This window comes from Piliocolobus tephrosceles, chromosome 6 (genome assembly GCF_002776525.5).
Source record: "Piliocolobus tephrosceles isolate RC106 chromosome 6, ASM277652v3, whole genome shotgun sequence".
Lineage (NCBI taxonomy): Eukaryota > Metazoa > Chordata > Mammalia > Primates > Cercopithecidae > Piliocolobus > Piliocolobus tephrosceles.
The window spans coordinates 49,069,199-49,088,361 of NC_045439.1; the positions used below are offsets into that span (position 1 = coordinate 49,069,199).

At 36.3% G+C, this 19,163-nt stretch overlaps 1 protein-coding gene across 3 annotated transcripts in view; it reads right to left on the reverse strand.

Annotated features, from left to right (window-relative positions):
* The window catches only part of ARID4A (AT-rich interaction domain 4A), a 75,422-nt gene that overhangs the window by 28,732 nt on the left and 27,527 nt on the right, over window positions 1–19,163 (reverse strand). For all 3 annotated transcript variants that reach the window (XM_023231406.1, XM_023231384.1, XM_023231395.2), the window contains exons 9-12: window positions 17,384–17,463; window positions 15,818–15,894; window positions 15,249–15,415; window positions 1,545–1,617 (exon numbers count right to left, since the gene is read on the reverse strand). In XM_023231406.1, coding sequence (XP_023087174.1) covers window positions 1,545–1,617; window positions 15,249–15,415; window positions 15,818–15,894; window positions 17,384–17,463 — 397 coding nt within the window. The remainder of the gene's footprint in view (window positions 1–1,544; window positions 1,618–15,248; window positions 15,416–15,817; window positions 15,895–17,383; window positions 17,464–19,163) is intronic.

Genomic DNA, 19,163 nt, shown 5'->3' on the forward strand with positions numbered 1-19,163 from the left:
AAAATGTTTATTCAAATGAGAAATACTAATTTGAAAACAAAGCTGTCAACTTCTAATTTCCCAAATTTCATTAATTAGAGGCACATATTTAAAGAGCCTTAAACAATGTAAGACAACATAAGATATGCTCTCCATTATTTATATAGCCTTTGTGGGGATATTCAGATTTTAGGTGTTATACTTCTAAAACTAATAAAGCCACCTCTTTAACTGTGAATGAACTGAGTAAAACTAAACACTGCATGGTGTGGCCAACAATGTTGCTGGTTCAAGAAGCTTGGGCATAGGGCTGGGTGCAGCAGCTCACACCTGTAACCCCAGCACTTTGGGAGCCTAAGGCAGGAAGATCACTTGGGCTCAGGAGTTTGAGACCAGCCTGGGCAACATGGCGATATCCTGTCTCTACAAAAATTAAAAGGAAAACAGTAGCTGAGTGTGGTGGTGTGCACCTGTGGTCCCAGGTACTCAGGAGCCTGAAGTGGGAGGATTGCTTGAGCCAGGAAGTGGAGGCTGGAGGGAGCCATGTTCATGCCACTGCACTCCAGCTTGAGTGACAGAGCAAGACTCTGTCTCAAAAAAAAAAAAAAAAAAAAAAAAAAGTTTAGGCATAAACAAACACAATAGAAAAGATAAGATTTACACCTTGGTTTCATTTTCACTGCTTTGACACAAATGTTAAGACTGTTAGCAGTAATCTGAAGGATGATTTCTGAAGGCCACACAGAATGTTTAGGACCAATTTATCTTAAAATTTTCCAGGACTAACAAATGCCAAGGAGTAGGATGGTTTATAATTGTTCTATTATTCTACCGATATTAGAAATCTCATCCTTTTCAGATAACAATTGGTCTCCTATTATGTTTAATTTGCTGAGAACAAGGATCACACTAGTTTATCCAGTTTATTTACCACAAATACAGCATTAGCAATTAGTGGATATGCAGATTAACATTATAACTGGTCACTTTCCATTTCTGAAATATTAGAATATTCTTTAGTTTTATAAGTGACAGGGAAAACTAAATTGTATCAAAATACTTTCTCACTTGTTTCTATGTAAAATAGACATTAACAGTTTAATTCCAAATATTTTACTACTGTCAGGTGTAACTGATTCTAGGATTTATTTAAAATCCAAAACTAGATAGGCATGGTGGTTCACAGCTGTAATCTCAGCACTTTGGGAGGCAGAGGTAAGAGGATCACTTGAGGCCAGGAGTTTGAGACCAGCCTGGGCAATATGGCCAAAACCGTCTCTACAAAAAATAGAAAAATAAAAAATTAGCTAGGTATGGTGGCACATGCCTGTAGTCCCAGCTACTCGAGAGGCTGAGGCAGGAGGATCACTTGAGCCCAGGAGGTCAAGGCTGCAGTAAGCCAGGAGCAAATCACTGCACTCCAGCCTGGGCATCAAAGCAAGAACCTGTCTCAAAATAAATAAATAAATAAAATCCAAAACTGTTTATCTGCAATACTAACAAAAACAATGCATATACCTAGAATGTAAACAATGACTACTTTAAAATAATGAGCATGCAAATACCTCTGTCTTCCATAAACTTATAAAGCTGCTGGAGGAAGTTGTCCCTCTCTTCAGGATCAAGTTCTTCCTCAGGCTGTAAAGATAAAATATATAAATGTATGGCGCAGTGAACTGGAAGAGATACATGTCTTCTTTTATTTTTGTGAACCCAATGTAAAGTCATCAAATTTTAATAAAGCTGAAAAATCTGAATTTTCTCAATATCCTATGATGCCAGATTTTAAGACATATTTATGAAGATATAAAATGTCTCCCCTTCACTCCATTTACCAGTCTAACTCTATCTTTGAGTATCACTGTAAGGACTAAGATTAGCCAAGAGGAAAACATTCAGGAATAAAATGGGAGTGTTACATTTTCACCTCACCTGGTATTTTTTTCTAAGCCCATTAAAAGTACTATGTGGCCCACGCAAATATACTGGCAGATGAGCACAATCATGATACATGTTCATTATACCATATATTTACATATAAAAGTAATTTTCATATAAATATGATAGGTTTTGTTATTGTCAGATGAATATAAACCAGGGATTGCAAAGTCACAGTGGCAAAGGATTTTTGTTTAGATGGCACAATGTTTTAAAGAAATTTGAATACATTTAAGTGAGTCATATACATTCTATTTTACCCCAGACCTCATCACGCCCTCATCTCACAATAACATGGTTTTTTCTTTTGCCTTTCTAGTATGGCCCCTGTAGTTGACTTTGCAACACCTAAAAATAAGATAACAAAATAATTCCAGAAGTAATTCTTAGGGAAGGAAACAAGATACATAATTACTGATTTAGCTTCTTTAAAAATTCTTAAAGTTTAGCAACACTACAGAGAAACAAAACACTGATATGTTTCCTCCATATAAATGATCATAACTTAGAGTATTACTCTCCTCTGTTCTAAAAGAGCTCAGAATCTTTTTTTTTTTTTAGATGGAGTTTTACTCTTGCTGCCTAGGCTGGAGTACAATGGGACAACCTCAGCTCACTGAAGCCTCTGCCTCCTGGGTTCCCGCAATTCTGCTGACTCAGCCTCCTGAGTAGCTGGGACTACAGCAGTGTGCCACTACACCTGGCTAGCTTTTTTGTGTTTTTAATAGAGAGGGGTCTCACCATTTTGGCCAAGCTAGTCTCGAACTCCTGACCTCAGGTGATCTGCCCACCCCAGTCTCACAAAGTGCTGGGATTACAGGCGTGAGCCACAGCACCCGGCCTGGATTTTTGTCTTTACAAAGCCATATTCAAAACAAAGGCAATACTCAAGCAATAAATGTTGAGTCTTTGGTGTCCAGAGGGCAAGAGGCACTTTAAAATTGTGTTATCTAATAGCTGATAATATAGCCAGGATTAATAAGTATGTAGTTGATTAAAATATATAATAAAAAACCATGGGACAATCAAGAGAAAGGGAGTAAGATCTTTTATTACATTCTTTTTTCTTTTAGTACGTTCATTCATAATGATTTATAACACTAAAATACTTTTACCAAATGTGAAGAAATTTAAATCTAAGTTCTAACATGTGTCCAAAATCAGCAATTTACAAAGTTAATAATCACTATAAAGTAGTTAGTAGGGGTGATTACTTAAAGCTCAAATTAAGAGATGGCAGTTCTTTCCCCATGTGAATTTAAAAATATTGCTTTTACAAAGTTAACTGCCAATGAGTTAACTCAAGAAAATAAGTAATTCAATAGCCCAAGAACCACCTCACGCATTAATTTTAAGAACTTCTAGTGTGGGGAAAAAGAAATCAAAACCAAAAACCACTTATGCCAGACTGGCTCTATGCTTTGCCTATGCCCTGTAATCATAATATTCTCTCTTCAGATGAAAACTTCATTCCAGTATATATTTTTTAAAGACAGAGTCTTGCTGTCACCCAGGCTAGAGTGCAATGGCACAATCTGAGCTCACTGCAACCCTCTGCCTCCCGAGTTCAAGTGATTCTCCTTCCTCAGGCTCCTGAGTAGCTGGGATTACAGGCATGCACCACCACACCTGGCTAACTTTTGTATTTTTAGTAGAGACTGGGTTTCGCCACATTGGCCAGGCTGGTGTCAAACCCCTGACCTCAGGTGATCCACCCACCTTGGCCTCCCAAAGTGCTGGGATTACAGATGTGAGCCACTACACCCGGCCTCATTCCAGTATTTACGATGCTACAGAATTCAGGGATCCCTTCTGTATCCAATATATGTAAAAGCAATTCTTTAAAAAGGCAATAATTTAAAATCAAAGTTGCTCCCCAATACAAGTAAACAAAATCAACTCATCAATTGAAAAATTAGGTTGTACCCAACATTAGATAAATTTTTAATGTTAAGAATGTATTTTTACAGATAAAATTTTATTTATGTGTATTTTATTTAAAAGTTAGTGGGTAACCAAGAGTGCTTTAGGTTTCATGAGAAACTATGGCCATAAAATTGTAGATTTGATACAGTTAAACAAGACATAAATGAATAAAGAATTCTACTTACAGACATATGCCTTGAGGGGAAATTTATTTTCTACCAAGAATAAATAAAAGATGATGCTATAAACAAAGTTTTAAACTTATCTGATGTTTCTGTGAAACTTAAAATTGCTTCTCTTACAATAAGCCACTCCTCATAATTATTCTTGAAAATAGCCTTGCTGCTAGTCACCTTGCAGTAAAACTGCATACGCTAGAAAACGCCTCCAATGAGAAGAATGTGCCTTTATGACTTTTGTATGGGGCTCTTAATTGCTATCACAGTTTGCTTTCTCCGTCCATGGCATTTTCATAGCAATTTCCCTCCTGGTCAAGGCCTGGGACTGTTGCATCTTTCAAGAGTTTTGGAATGCGAGAGGGTTATAAGAATGGGAGGTAGAGGTCCACTAGACCATGCCGAGGAGACTTCTTCCCTTCATTTAGTCATTTACATTTATACATAAGAATAACTATGTACCCAGTAAAATGCCAGAGATCCAAGAGTCACATTCATGATCATAATTTCAAGAAATTTCCGATTTATTTAGTATTAGTATATACTGCCTAGTATTATAAGTAGTTGAATATCTATCTACACTACTAGATTGTGAATTTTCTGACTTTAGGCACATGTCTTCAGATTAAGCTTAAACATCTACTGATGGTTACCATGAATCAGAGATTGTTCAAAAGCACTGTGGATTAAAATGAGAACACATGGTTCCTTTCTATTTTTGCTGCTCTGATTTTGGCAGGAGGTGTAGAAAGGTAAAAGAAGCCAATATAACACGATGTGATAAGTGTTGTAAAATACAAGAATACAGGAGGAGCAAGTGAGGAAATGAATGGTTCTCCTTGAGATGAACTGGCAGTGGTAGTATTAGGCAGCTTCAGAATATAAATAGTAGACAGCCCTGGAGCTAGAGCAAACAGCATAAGCATGAGACTGACAAAGGCAGGATGGGATTAGGAAAGGACTCTAATAGTATGCTAAATAATCAAAACTTGATACTGTGGTTAGATGTGAAGTTTGAGACAGGGAAAGATAATTAGATCAGATTTGTATATTTAAAATTTCTCAGCCAAGAATGAGTTTGATGGATTGGAAGAGAGAAGGAAGCCATTATAACAGTCCACAAGGAAGAGAATGCATGCCTGAATTAGTCTTGCCAGCTGGGATGGAAAGTTCACCTCTTCACATGAAAGGAAGAGGAAGAGAGAAAGAGAAAGACAGACGGATGGAGGGATGGGGAGAGGGAGAGGGAGAGAGAAGGGAAGAGGGAAGAAGAGAGAACCACTGTGCCTGGCTTACTCATAATGACTGGCATTTAGTTTAGATACTCATGTGAATGAAAATGGTATCTGTGCAAATGAATTGTGTAGAGTTTTATTGTTTCACATTAATTGAGTATGAGAGCTAAGATTTATGATAATATAAATGCAAGTGTCAGAGAAAGAGAGGAAATAAGAACAGTTGAGGATGTTTTTAAGACACAGTTGGGGCCGGGGTGGTAGCTCACGCCTGTAATCCCAGCACTTTAGGAGGCCAAGGCAGGCGGATTACCTGAGGTCAGGAGTTCGAGACCAGCCTGGCAAACATGGCGAAGTCCCGTCTCTATTACAAAATTAGGTCGGGCGCAATGACTCATGCCTGTAATCCCAGCACTGCGGGAGGCCGAGATGGGCAGATTGCCTGAGCTCAGGAGTTCAAGACCAGCCTGAGCAATACGGTAAAACCCCGTCTCTACTAAAATACAAAAAATTAGCCAGGCGTGGCGCCATGCGCCTATAATCCCAGCTACTCAGGAGGCTGAGACAGGAGAATCACTTGAACCAAGGAGGCAGAGGTTGTAGTGAGCCAAGATTGTGCCACTGCACTCCAGCCTAGGTGACAGAGCAAGACTCCGTCTCAAAAAAAAAAACCAAAAAACAAAAAACAAAACAAAACTAGCTGGGCATGCTGGCGTGCAGAACCTGTAATCCCAGCTAAGACTGCGCCACTGCACTCCAGCCTGGGCAAAACGAGCGAGACTCCATCTCAAAAAAAAAGAAGAAAAAAAAACAAAAAACAAAAACACAGGTGGTTATGGCCCATGACTTGCTGGTATTCACCTTGTCCCTTGTCCAAATATATTAATCTGAAAATGAATGATTATGCATTTGAAAATGGCACAAATTCTAGTAAACAGACTTCCTACCATTTTAGTGGGATGGGAAACTGATATGGTTTGGCTCTGTGTCCCCATCCAAATCTAATGTTGAACTGCAATCCCAAATACTGGGGGAAGGAACTGGTGGGAGGTGATTGGATCACGGGGGCAGATTTCTCCCTTGCTGTTCTCATGATAGTGCGGTCTCATGAGATCTGGTTGTTTGAAAGTGTAGAGCACTTCCCCCTTTGGGCTCGCACGCGCTCTCTCTCTCTCTCCTGTTGCCACATGAAGATATGCTTGCTTCTCCTTCACCTTTTCTCCTCACTATAAGTTTCCTGAGGCCTCCCCAGCTATGCCTCCTGTACAGCCTGTGGAACTGTGAGTCAATTAAACCTCTTTCTTTATAAAATACCCAGTCTAATGTAGTTCTTTATGACAACGTGAGAACAGAGTAATACAGAGACAAACACAATTCGAAAAATAAGATCATATCTTATTTTTGTAGGAGCAATTAACTTTCTTAGCTAGCAACTCTACTTTCTAATACACATTAGGAAGGTGGACAGTGTTCAAATTGTCAAAATATGTCAGTAAAAGATGATGAACTTTACCCAAAGCTCCTCAGACCCATGTAACTTGTACACAGTTCTAATTGGTGGCTTGGGATAGTTTCCTAGCGTATAACATATTGGAGCCACAAAAATGGACATTTTTAAAGTGAGGAAAGGTATAATTAAACTTGATCTTTGTGGTTTCCCTGTACTGTGTTTTGTATGTAACAGTACATATTATTGATGGGTATTCTCAGGTTTCAGGAACCCCTATGGGAATCCCTTAGAATTTTTGGTCAGGCGCAGTGGCTCCTGCCTGTAATCCCAGCACTTTGGGAGGGCCAGGCAGGAGGATCACTCGACCCTAGGGGTTTTAGACCAGACTGGGCAACAGAGCAAAATCTTGTCTCTATAAAAAAATAATAATAATAAATTAGCCGGGCATAGTGGTGCGTACCTATAATCCTAGTCCCGCTACTCAGGAGGTTAAGGTGGGAGGATGGCATAAGCCTGGGAGGTTGAGGCTGCAGTGAGCTATAATCACCACTTACTCCAGATGTCTTCCCTCTGGTGTTTTCCCTTTGAATTCATTATCCATAAACATCTTTATAAAACATAGGTGGTCCCTGCTGGTAACCCTTTATTGGCTTTCAGCACCTTCAGGACGAAGTCTGGGTTTTTTATCACAGGCCTTTAGAAGTCTGCCCCATCATGATTTGACCCGTGCCCACCTCTTTGTTCCTACAAACATCTGTTGAATTTTTAAAATCTCAGCTGTTGTCACTTATTTTCTGAGTTTTTAAAACTTTCATTTTATCTTTCCTATTATACTTAATACTAACAAAGGGAATGGGCAACACAAAGGCAATATTCAATGTAATATACCTTACAGCTCAACAGCAGCTTCTGAACAATATCTAAGTGGCAGCAGGATATTGTGGAAGGGAGAATAAAGAGGTGTAAGTGGAACAAAATACAAACAAGGAGCACTGAAAGTCAAGAACTTTTACTACAAGTGACAGAAAACTATCCCAAGATGACTTAAGCAAAAAATAATTTATTTTATAAACTCACAAAATTATGCAAGAAATTGAGATTGCCTACAGAGTACACAGCCTGAGAAAACAGACGCTATAAAGGGAAGTTAGGTATCTTATCCCTTAGTTCCCCCAGCCAAGGTGAACTTTCTAGAACCTTATAACAAATTTCCCACCACCTTGTTTCAAAGAGTAATTTGCTACAACAATTACATAACCCATATTCATTCATTTAATGAAGGTTTAATATCAGCTAAGCAAGCTCTGTGTTGATAGCTGTTAGCTACATATACTGGTAGGAAAAGGAAAAAACAAAAACCCTGAAATCCCCTGCTTTCACAGATCTTACAATCTAGAGGAGGATAGAACATTTTCTTAAAAGCCTGTAAAAAATTCTGAAACCTCTCTAAACCTCGGTTTTCTTAATTTTATATATATATATATACACACACACACACACACACACAAAGATATATATATACACACACACAAAGAGATATATATATATAAAGAGAAGGTTCTAGGAGGTTTATTGTAAGGTTCTAGAAAGTTCACTTTGGGGCTGGGCACAGTGGCTCATGCCTATAATCCCAGCACTTTGGGAGGCCAAGGTGGGCGGATCGCTTGAGGCCAGGAATTCGAGACCAGCCTGGCCAACATGGTGAAACCTTGCCCCTACTAAAAGTACAAAAATTAGCTGGGCATGGTGGCGCATGCCTGTAATTCCAGCTACTGGGAAGGCTGAGGCATGAAAACCATCTGAACTTGGGAGGCGGAGATTGCAGTGAGTGGAAATCATACTCCAGTCTGAGTGACAGGAGTGAAACTGTCTCAAAAAAAAAGGAAAAAAGAAAAAAAGAAAAAGGAAGCCCACTTTGGGAGGAACTATGGGATAAGGTATCTAACTCCCCTTCATAATCTCTCTTTTCTCAGGCAATACACTCTGAGGCGATTCCATGTGTATATATTTATTTATATATATATTTACATAGACTGTTGCAAGGACTAAACAAACAGTCTTACTTTAAAAACCACCAAGTCTCCATGAATAAACTGAGAACATTATTTAGCGTGGTCATCTTTACTTGTTTGTATCTCCTACAAAAGGTAAACATTTTAATAGTGGTATTATGAAAGGTACATCTTGATGTATGTTCCGGTACAACAGATGTATTTTGTTGTCACAACACCTTAGTGAAACAGCAAATAAAGACGAATTTAAAAAGAAAGCTTAAAATTTTAAACTTTCAGTTAAACTTCAGGTTTAACTTTAGGTTTAACTTAAAGTGAAAAGCAAACAAAACAAATAGTAAGTCTGGTAACTCAGGTGAGCCATAGGTCAAAATGACTCCGTAGGTTATCAATAAGACTCACCCCAAGTGGAATTCTGAAGAACTGTCCAGAAAGTTATCATATGTAAAAACTAACAATTGACAATATATAGATTAGAAGAAAGAAAACTGGGAAAAAATTCACAATCTTTACAGACTTATGTCACTTAGCGTAAGGGCTAAGAGCCAAGACAGTATGTGATTTACAAGAATGCAATAATTAAATCTTGAGTAAATATTACATTAAATAATGTACATTATACTGCTTTTAGAAAAAGGTGGTATTATGCAATATGCTTTAGAAATATTTTAATCCAAAAGAATAAAAACCACAACCTCTTTTGTTCCCTAAAATTATTTTATTCCTAAAAGAATCACATATATATATATCTTCAGTTAGAAAAAAAAAAACAAAACAGAAAGAACAATTAAGTTGTTATTGTTATTGCATTAGTCTAGGTAAAAGAGAACAGTAGCTTAGAGTACGATTGGCAGAAAGAAGAAAATAAACCAAAGGAAGTGGGCAAATTTGAGAGCTATCGAGTGGGTAGAAGAGAATGGACTGGGTATCTGATTGGACAGGGGGTTAAGAATAATCAAGGTGATTTCTGTGTATCTGGCTTGGGCAGCTGAGCAGAGGTTGCTTCTATTAAAATGAATTAAGGACAGCCAGGGAAAGGACAGGTTTAGGGGAAAAAGAAGATGAATGCAATCTTGCACATACTGAGTCTGAATATGTACAAGTTAAGATGAAATCCTCGGCCGGGCGCAGTGGCTCATGCCTGTAATCCCAGCACTTTGGGAGGCCGAGGCGGGCGGACCACCTGAGGTCGGGAGTTCGAGACCAGCCTGACCAACATGGAGAAACTCCATCTCTACTAACAATACAAAATTAGCCAGGTATGGAGGTGCGTGCCATAATCTCAGCTACTCAGGAGGCTGAGGCAGGAGAATTGCTTGAACCTAGGAGGCGGAAGTTGCAGTGAGCTGAGATCATGCCATTGCGCTCCAGCCTAGCTAACAAGAGCAAAACTCTGTCTCCAAAAAAAAAAGAAACAAGATGAAATCTTCATTGGCAGTTTGTTATAAATGTCTTGAGCTAAGAAGAGACATCTTTGATGTACATATAGATATCGAATCATTATATCATTTTAGATAGGAAGTAGGCCAAAAAACTGTGATGTCATGGATACCAAGCATTCTAAGAAGTTAGGTATGTCAGAGGTACTGACTACTACTCAGTAGTCAAGTAAGATCAAGACAAAAATGTGTTTGGTTTAGTACAAAAGTTTGTTGGAGTCACTGGTAACCTTAGTAAAGTTGTTTTAGTTGTGGGAAAGCAAGACACACTATAGTGAATTAAGAGTAAAGGGGAGGTTACGAACAGTGTATGTAACTCTAAGCGATCTGGCCATGAGCGGATGAAGAAGAAATGTAGTTACCTGGAGAGGAAAGCACAGAGGTTGTCCGAAGACTCGTCGAGAAAATATGGAGGGGTTGTCAGAAGGCTGGGAGAGATGTAAGCATGTTTTAAAAAGCTGATGAGAAGGATACAACTGAAAGGAGTAAGTTAAAGATGCAAGAAAGAAAAGAGAGAGTCGATAGTCTCCCTTTTCCTGAAAGGAGGAAGGGAATGAGATCCAGAGCATAACCTGAGAGACTCATCTTATAGAGGAAGACAAAACACTATCAATTGTGCCTCAAGCGAAAGAGAGCAGGCAAACAGGTTTACAGCATGCTCGCATCTGAAGCTCCCAATTTCTTTATAAAGTTGTGTGGAGTGGATATAGGATTATCAGTGTAATGGAGGAAATAATGATTTGCCTACAGAAATTGGGAATTGACCAATAGTGCTGAAGGCCCAGTGAAATTTGGTAATCATAAAATTTAGAATGGTACTATTCTTCCCTATTGTACACCTACAGAAAATTTCAGGGCTCACATAAGAGATGATATATTCATAGTAAGGCACTTATAATTTCAGAGAACAGTTTTAACAACAGCCTGCCTAAAATAAATGATTACATGATTCTTGTATTTTATCAGTTAACTGAGCCTAGTAATTTTTCCCCATTTGAAAAGGTACAATTTTAATCATCAAGATGTCATTTAAATGCTATCAAATCCAAGATTTTTAGTACAAGTCAACTATCTCATATGACCACAACTAAAAAATGAATTGATATAAAAGTTTTTTAAATACATAAAAACATAGCTGTATGTAGCTATATTTGTGTGTACAAATGTGGAATCCTTATTAATCTGATTAGATGATCCTAATTGGGCTAGACTCTTACACTATCACCATGAAGCAAGACTCTGCTAAATACATAGGGGCATTTTTGTTTGTTTAATGGGCTAAACTTTAAGATTTTAGCAAGTCAGTTGTTATATGATTGCAAGCTAAAGTCTCAATTATTCCTGGAAGGTTGGCTTTTTAGGATCTGCTTAGAAATACAAAATGTTAACATTACATTTAAAATATTCTTGAAATTCTACCAATTTAGCATGATTTTCCTAAGTTATCAAGGATTTACTGTAAGTTTATACCTAAAGTAATCTTGAATGACCACCAGCAAATGCCTTTACCGTCTACAAAAAGGCATAAATATGCACAAATAACACGATTTAAACATCAAAAATAATATTTATGTTTCCATGAATAAACAAACTCAAGTACTTATGATTTTTTACAACAGTGGAATATAATCTTAGGCATTAGTATGTCAGTGGTCCCTAAACAATTCCCAATATCAGAGAAACGGCAGTAGTTATTTACAAATTCACTGAATTCAAATTTTCATTACTAAATAGGAAATTTTTAAAAGGGCCCAACCTATAAGCCTACTTATTATAAGCCAAAATGATTTAAAAAGCTAAGACTGGTCACATTCCCCTTAATGCTCAGTTTTCTAAACAACAATCCATTTTTTTAACCCTTAGAAAACTCTCCTATATTTATCCAAAGTAAATATAAATCAGGAATAAATGAATAATTGAGACGATTACTTATGTTTACATGAATTTTCTGATCAATTTTAAAGGTGAAAAATCCAGTAATATTTTTTCTAATACAAAATTTTCTTAACAAAAACATTTAAGTAATACCCATAAAAATATCCCCCAGGGATTTTTTCAATATAATTATTGAGTTCAAGTTTAAAGTAATCAATATACATAAAACCTACTTTCTGTCAGATCCTCAATCTTTTCCCACATAGTAACAGCATGAGATCTGTATCTTGTACTCAAATCCTGAACTACCAATACTTAGGAATTCAAATTAATATTAAGGGGAAAAGGTGCTCTTTCTGTAAAGTCATAGAATCTCAAATCTCATTAAGGCTACTTAGGATACCCAAAGCATCAAATATAAAAACAGTGTTCACTGCCCATTAACACTGCAGAAGTATCTAACACTTGTATGATTCTACTGCATAAAATTTGCTTGCTATACTAAAAATACCAAATGACAGACTAGAGTATTGTTACAGTGGTTTAGAGAATCTTACAAAAGATCTTTTTGATTATTGTAATGCAACACTGAATCTTCATGAAAAGCATAGCATCATTACATTTTGGGAAGACTCTGATCTGTAATGTAATACAACAGTGTGGCCTCACCTACATGGTAAAGGCCTATAATGACTAAGCCAGGTAGGCCATGGCTTATCAGATTTTTATTCATTTTATACCATAGTCATTCTCCTCCTCTTTATTGTATACAGTGCTTTTCAGTTTATCAGTATATTACACTTTTAAAAAATAACTGTTCAAGACAAGCTACAATGATTCAGCAACTAAATCTTAAACCCAAGAGCAAGAAATGCAGCTGGTATTTTTCTAAAGCAACAAAATTTCACTCAAGAAAATCTTCCTGTATAGCCAGAGAAAAAGAATTAGTTCAATAATTCAATAAAACATATGCTATGAAATTGGTCATCTGAAAAATAAATAATCATATTAATCAGTGCCTAAATTCTGTAATTTTGCTGTTATTTTTCAGTAGATGAAAAGCATCCTGATTCACTTAATTTTAACAGGCTGATAATTTACATGACACATTTTAAGAAGATACTATCCTTATAAGCTTTTTTACCTTTAAAAATTTATTTACTATTACCTGCAAACAATAGGTAACAGAGCTTTGCCTCTGCTCTTCATTCTTTTATACTAATGTATACTCACAGCTTGAATAAAACATTACAATATTTATGAAACGAATCATTGTAATAAGACCACTACTTACAATTTACTATTTTATAGTCTCCCTCTGCAACTTTCTACAAAGCTCTTTTTACCCTCTTTGTTTAAAATTTCAGGGTTTTTTAGAGGGTGGGGGGTGGGTAGGGAAAATGCATTCTGGAAGGGACAGCAATTAAAAGTATTAGCAAAAATAAAGAGGCTAATCTTTCTTCAATATTGGACAATATAAGATCCTAACTAATGTTAATTTAAAAAACAAAAGCTAAATCACAGATTTGCAACAGTTCACACCCTGAAAATGTGGCCTAATTACCCTGAAAATATATAATCTATAAATAAATACAGATAAAATACAAAATTCACATTTAATATTCTGACTTTAAATCCTGAATTTTGCCAAACTATCTCAGTATCATTTTCATTTCAAAATCTATCTTGTTTCAGAAAAATAGCCTTCATCCATTGATATTCTAAAAATAGACTCCTACTGTCTTTTTTACAAGAAAGAATATTTCTTGGTTCTGAGTCCTTCCATATCAGCTACATCATCAATACCTAAAATTCCTATTTAATCCCGTCTTTGGCAATCAAAATGGTAACTAAACATACAAAAAAAAATCTTACCTATATGCTGCATTTTCTTTCAAATGCAAAGTGGTTAGATTCCCCTTCTACTTAATCAGTACAGGGTCTGGACATTTTTCAGTCTGACTTGCAAATATTTGCTTTCCCTCTTAGGGCATAGCATCCGCAGGGTTATACAGCACTACTTACATTCTCTTCCACATAAAAATCAGACATTACATGAAAGGAAAAGAAAGACAGCCCATTTCAAAGCATCTGGCAAACCTCCATTGGCAACCTGCCAAGCCTCTGCTAAACCTTCCTGTCTTTCCGAGCATGCTCACTTAAAACCAACAGCATGTTACTATGGCAACTCTGTAGGCAGCCTGTAAGTATGAACCGCCATTCTGATTTCAGAGTGTAAAAAAACCAAATACTGCAGGGGAAGTAAAAGGAAAGAAATAGCGTATGCCCTTCATCACATATGAGTATACTCATTTCATTTCATAAATCCGTATTTGTGTATTTAAAACAGAAGCATCCCACATTTTTCCAGGCAAATATTTTTCATGCTCAAATAGGTCCCCCTTTTCAGTAAATTCATTGTCTTTGTCTTGCCCCTAAGCTCTTTTACCCCATAACAACCAAAAATATACTAGACAGTTTACCCCATTTGATACAACATTGCAGAATAGACAACAGTATTCATATAAGCAATCATGCAGTATTCCATGGATGATTTCCTACAATTACATGCACATTATAAATGACATGGCAATATTACTAAGAAAACCATTAGCACTTAGAACATACAATCTAAATCTTTTCTATGATTTATCAAATTGCCAAATGAAATTGTCTTTGGGGTTTGGATAGGATTTTTTTTTCCCCTAATTATCCTTGAAATATTGTGAAATGTCTGAAAGGGGTTTTAAACTTGAGACAGGCCAGACCTGGGTGCAAATCCCTATCCTTCCCATTTCAGTTGTGCCACCTTGGGAAAGTTACTTAACTTTTCTGAACCTCCCTTTCCTTACCTTTAAAGTAGGATAACAACAGTTACTTTATACTGTAGTTTAAATGAGTTAACACTCATTTAGGTATAAAATACCTAAAACTTTATTTTTTTTTTCCTCCTGGGTTGTTTTGGAAAAGACCTCGAAAAAACCAGTGTGCACTTGTTGATTAACTAAACTAAAAAGTATTTTCTTGTAACCTCTTACTAAAAATTAGTTCTGATTTACACACGATGCTATGAGCCAAAAACCTTCCTCAACATCCAAATCAAGAAATGGAAACAAATAATAGAGAATCTAAACAGAGGGAAAAATATATGAAGTTATTATTTTCACTAGAGAATATTAAGATATTTTTATTTGTTACAAACATGAAATTATACCTACCACCTCTTCTTCTGTCTTTTTGACCTCCTTTTCCTTTTCTTCATCATTTTCTTCAGCTGGGCCATCTTCATCATCACTACTGGATGACTCAAGGATTTCATTTATATCCATTTTCCAATTATCAGGAACAACTCTAGTTTTTAAGAAGATGCTTGCTTTCTGAAGCCCTAAGAGTGAAAATGTACTTCAGCAGTTGCTTGGAATTAGCAGCACAGAACAATAGAAAAGGCATGGCATTCAGAATCAGAAGATCTGAATTCAAATTCAGCTGTCATTTATAAAATGATACAGTAAGCTTGAACATATTTCATAAGTTATAATGTTATATAAAATTTGTTATTACTTTACAGAATACTGTGAGACATCATAATGGTAAAATATGAAAAATTAAACCTATCTAATAATCACACATCAAATATATCTAGACATTAAAAAAAAATCAAGTAAGAGTGGTTATCAACTCTAAACACTTAAAATGGTGACACCAGAGAGTATCAGTCTTGCTTTATTTGCTATTTTCCATATAGAGCCACAACATAAAATAATAGGGTAATTCATCCTTATTTTACCTGGTTTACTGGAGAGCTCAGATTCTGGTAGATTGAGAATGTCTACTTCCTTAATGTCCTTTCTTGCTATAGAGTAACTAATTATCAAGAAGAAGGGGAGGAAAATAACTTATTCAATACAAATTATTACTTAAATAGTACATGTTGACATATAGGAAAACAAAAACTCAAAATCAAAATATTGCCTATAAAATGTTTTTAACTTACTCCTTAATAAAAGGTAAGAAGAGGTAATACAGGCAAAGCTAGTTATCTTAATTCTGAAGTTTTATACTCAAAGTACATCGAGGGCCTCACATTCACAATATTTCAATCTATACAATCCTGCTACAGATAGTACGGGGTAATTTATATCAGCATGATGTTTTCAACATTTGTAGATAACAATGTCTACTTTAATATTTGTGAAATTTATTTTTCATTTTAGTAAAAAAGCACATTTACTAGATAGTAATATTGAAATATTTTTACCACTATAAGATATAGTATAGTATTAAATTTTTCACAGAGAACTATAACTCAAAAAAACTTTTTAAATTTCACTTTTTTGATCACAAAGCAGAGATGAGGTTAGGAAAAAGTTTTTGTAAGTCTGGATTTTATTTTTTTTGAGACAGAATCTCGCTCTGTTGCCAGGCTGAAGTGCAGTGGTGCGATCTCGGCTCACTGCAACCTCACCTGCCTCCCAGGTTCAAGCGATTCCCTTGCTTCAGCCTCCCAAGTAGCTAGGACTACAGGCATGCACCACCCGGCTAATTTTTTATATTTTAGTAGAGACAGGGTTTCACCATGTTGGCCAGGAAGGTCTTGATCTCCTGAGCTATGATCTGCCTGCCTCGGCTGGGCGTCAGCAACCGCGCTCGGCCCAAAGTCTGGATTTTCATCATGAAAAAAGTCAAAATAATTGCCCTTGTAATATAGATTAAAAAATAAGCTTCAGGCTGGGCAAAGTGGCTCACGCTTGTAATCACAGCACTTTGGGAGGCCGAGACGGGCAGATCACAAGGTCAGGAGATGGAGACCACCCTGGTTAACACGGAGAAACCCCGTCTCTACTGAAAATACAGAAAATTAGCCAGGCGTGGTGGCGGGCGCCTGTAGTCCCAGCAACTCCGGAGATAGAGGCATGAGAATGGCGTGAAAACCAGGAGGCGGAGCTTGCAGTGAGCCGAGATCGCGCCACTGCACTCCAGCCTGGGCAACAGAGCAAGACTCTGTCTCAAAAATAATAAATAAATAAAAATAAGCTTCGGAGTTAATACTAAATGTCACGTACTACACATGATAAAAATATAGAATTTTACAATTAAGAAAAAAAATCAATACCATGCTTCGCTAAAAAAAAAACTTAATACTGTTCTCACATAATGTTGTTCACAGATTTTACACAAAATGTATTAGTGAAAAATACCCTACATTACAAAAAGTCAAAATGTATTAGGTAACAACTTCTCAGTTCATAAATGATTAGACTATAAAAATAAAGTTTTGGTGGGGGAGGGGTCTATCATTGTAATTCCATATTTTTTCCTCCCATGTAACATCATTAAAGAATTCATTACTCACAATTTAGAATCAATAAATGATCGAACTAAACACTGATCCTTTTTCACTGTGATGTCATCATTACAGCTGGGAGATATTACCTGAAATATAAAATAAGAACAGATTGATTCCTATTTCCTGTGCTCAGAAAAAGAGTATTTTTCAAAAGAACAATTCTGGATCCCCTAACTTCTCAGATAGATCATCTTTTACAAAAAACAGCTTCATTATAAATAGCCCCTATTATTAAGGAATTACATACAAAAAAAGATACCCTTATATATTTTGTTTAGCACATTGGTTGTCTAGAAATTTATTTTATCCATAGTCATTAATTATAAAATGAATAATTAATGAAATACAGGGCCAGGTCTAGTGACTCATGCATGTAATCCCAGCACTTTGGGAGGTCAAGGTGGACAGATAGCTTGAGCTCAGGAGTTCAAGACCAGCCTGGATGGCATAGTGAGACACTGTCTCTACCAAAAATACCAAAAATTAGCCTGGTGTGGTGGTGTGTGCCTATAGTCCCAGCTGCTCAAAAAGTTGGGATGGCAGCATCAGCTGATCCCAGGAGATGGAGGCAGCAGTAAGCCAAGATCATGACATTGCACTCCAGCCTGGGTGACAGAGTGAGACCCCATTTCAAAAAGAAAAGAAATATAAATTAAAATGTGACCAGCGCTTTTAAAATATCAGGATTTATTCTAAGCTAAATTATTGTCCAAAAAATAAATTGTATAATCTGTGATGAAAATTTGGCATATAATTTTTTAAAATATATTTGAATAAGAATCTTTTTTGAAATCTGGTCATTAAAAAAAAAAAAAAAAAAACTATGTTACCTTTTTTAACCAAAATATGTACAATCCTTAGTAATTAAAGCAAGTTAAAACATGAGCAAAGAACTTTTTAATTTCTTAACTTCTGAAAATAGTATCTTAACAGTATCATTGGTAAATAATCTCTGTATCCTTTATAGAACTTCATATTTTTAAAAAATTGCTTAAATGTATCTGTTCATGCTCTCCCTAACGGTAGCCTCTCTCTGCTACATTTCAGCACCATTCACAGACCTTTGTGCACTGATGGAAATGTTCTATATCTGCACTGCCCTATACAGTAGCAGTGAATCACATGGTGCTAAACACTTGAAATGTGGCTGGTGCAACTGAGAGACTGAGTTTTTAATTCTATTTTATTTTAATTAAGTTACATTTAAACTTAAATGGCCACACATGGTTCATGGTTATCATACTAAACAGTGTATATCCAGATAATTGAATATTCTTGGCAGTCACATCAGCTGTCTTAACACCAGATGGAAGTATTTTTTTGTTTGTTTGCTAGGTGCTGGTAATTATTAGACTAATAATATAGCTGTGGCAACCCTCAAGGAGCTAACAGTGTACTGGAGGGGCAAACATAAAAAGATAGACAAAAAGAACACAATGGAGTTAGTATAGTGATACCACTAGCACATAATAATATGAAAACATTGAGGAGGGAGATTTTGCCTAACCTGGGCAAGGAAAAGGTGCAGCAGGAAAAGCTTAAAGTAAATTTTAAAGGATGAATAGGCATAATCCAAGGTCTAATTACCTCACCTATCAACTATTTAATGGCCTTCAAATAGATTCCTGCCACCTCCAGTCTTTCTAGTAACATGCCATTCTTCATTCACATTCCTAAACATGTAGCTCAAATAACATCACTCTTCTGGAAAATTCTCTGCAGAATTATGCCCAAATTCTTTAGGTGAACTTTTAAAGACCCTTCCGCCCTAGATTCAAATTATGTT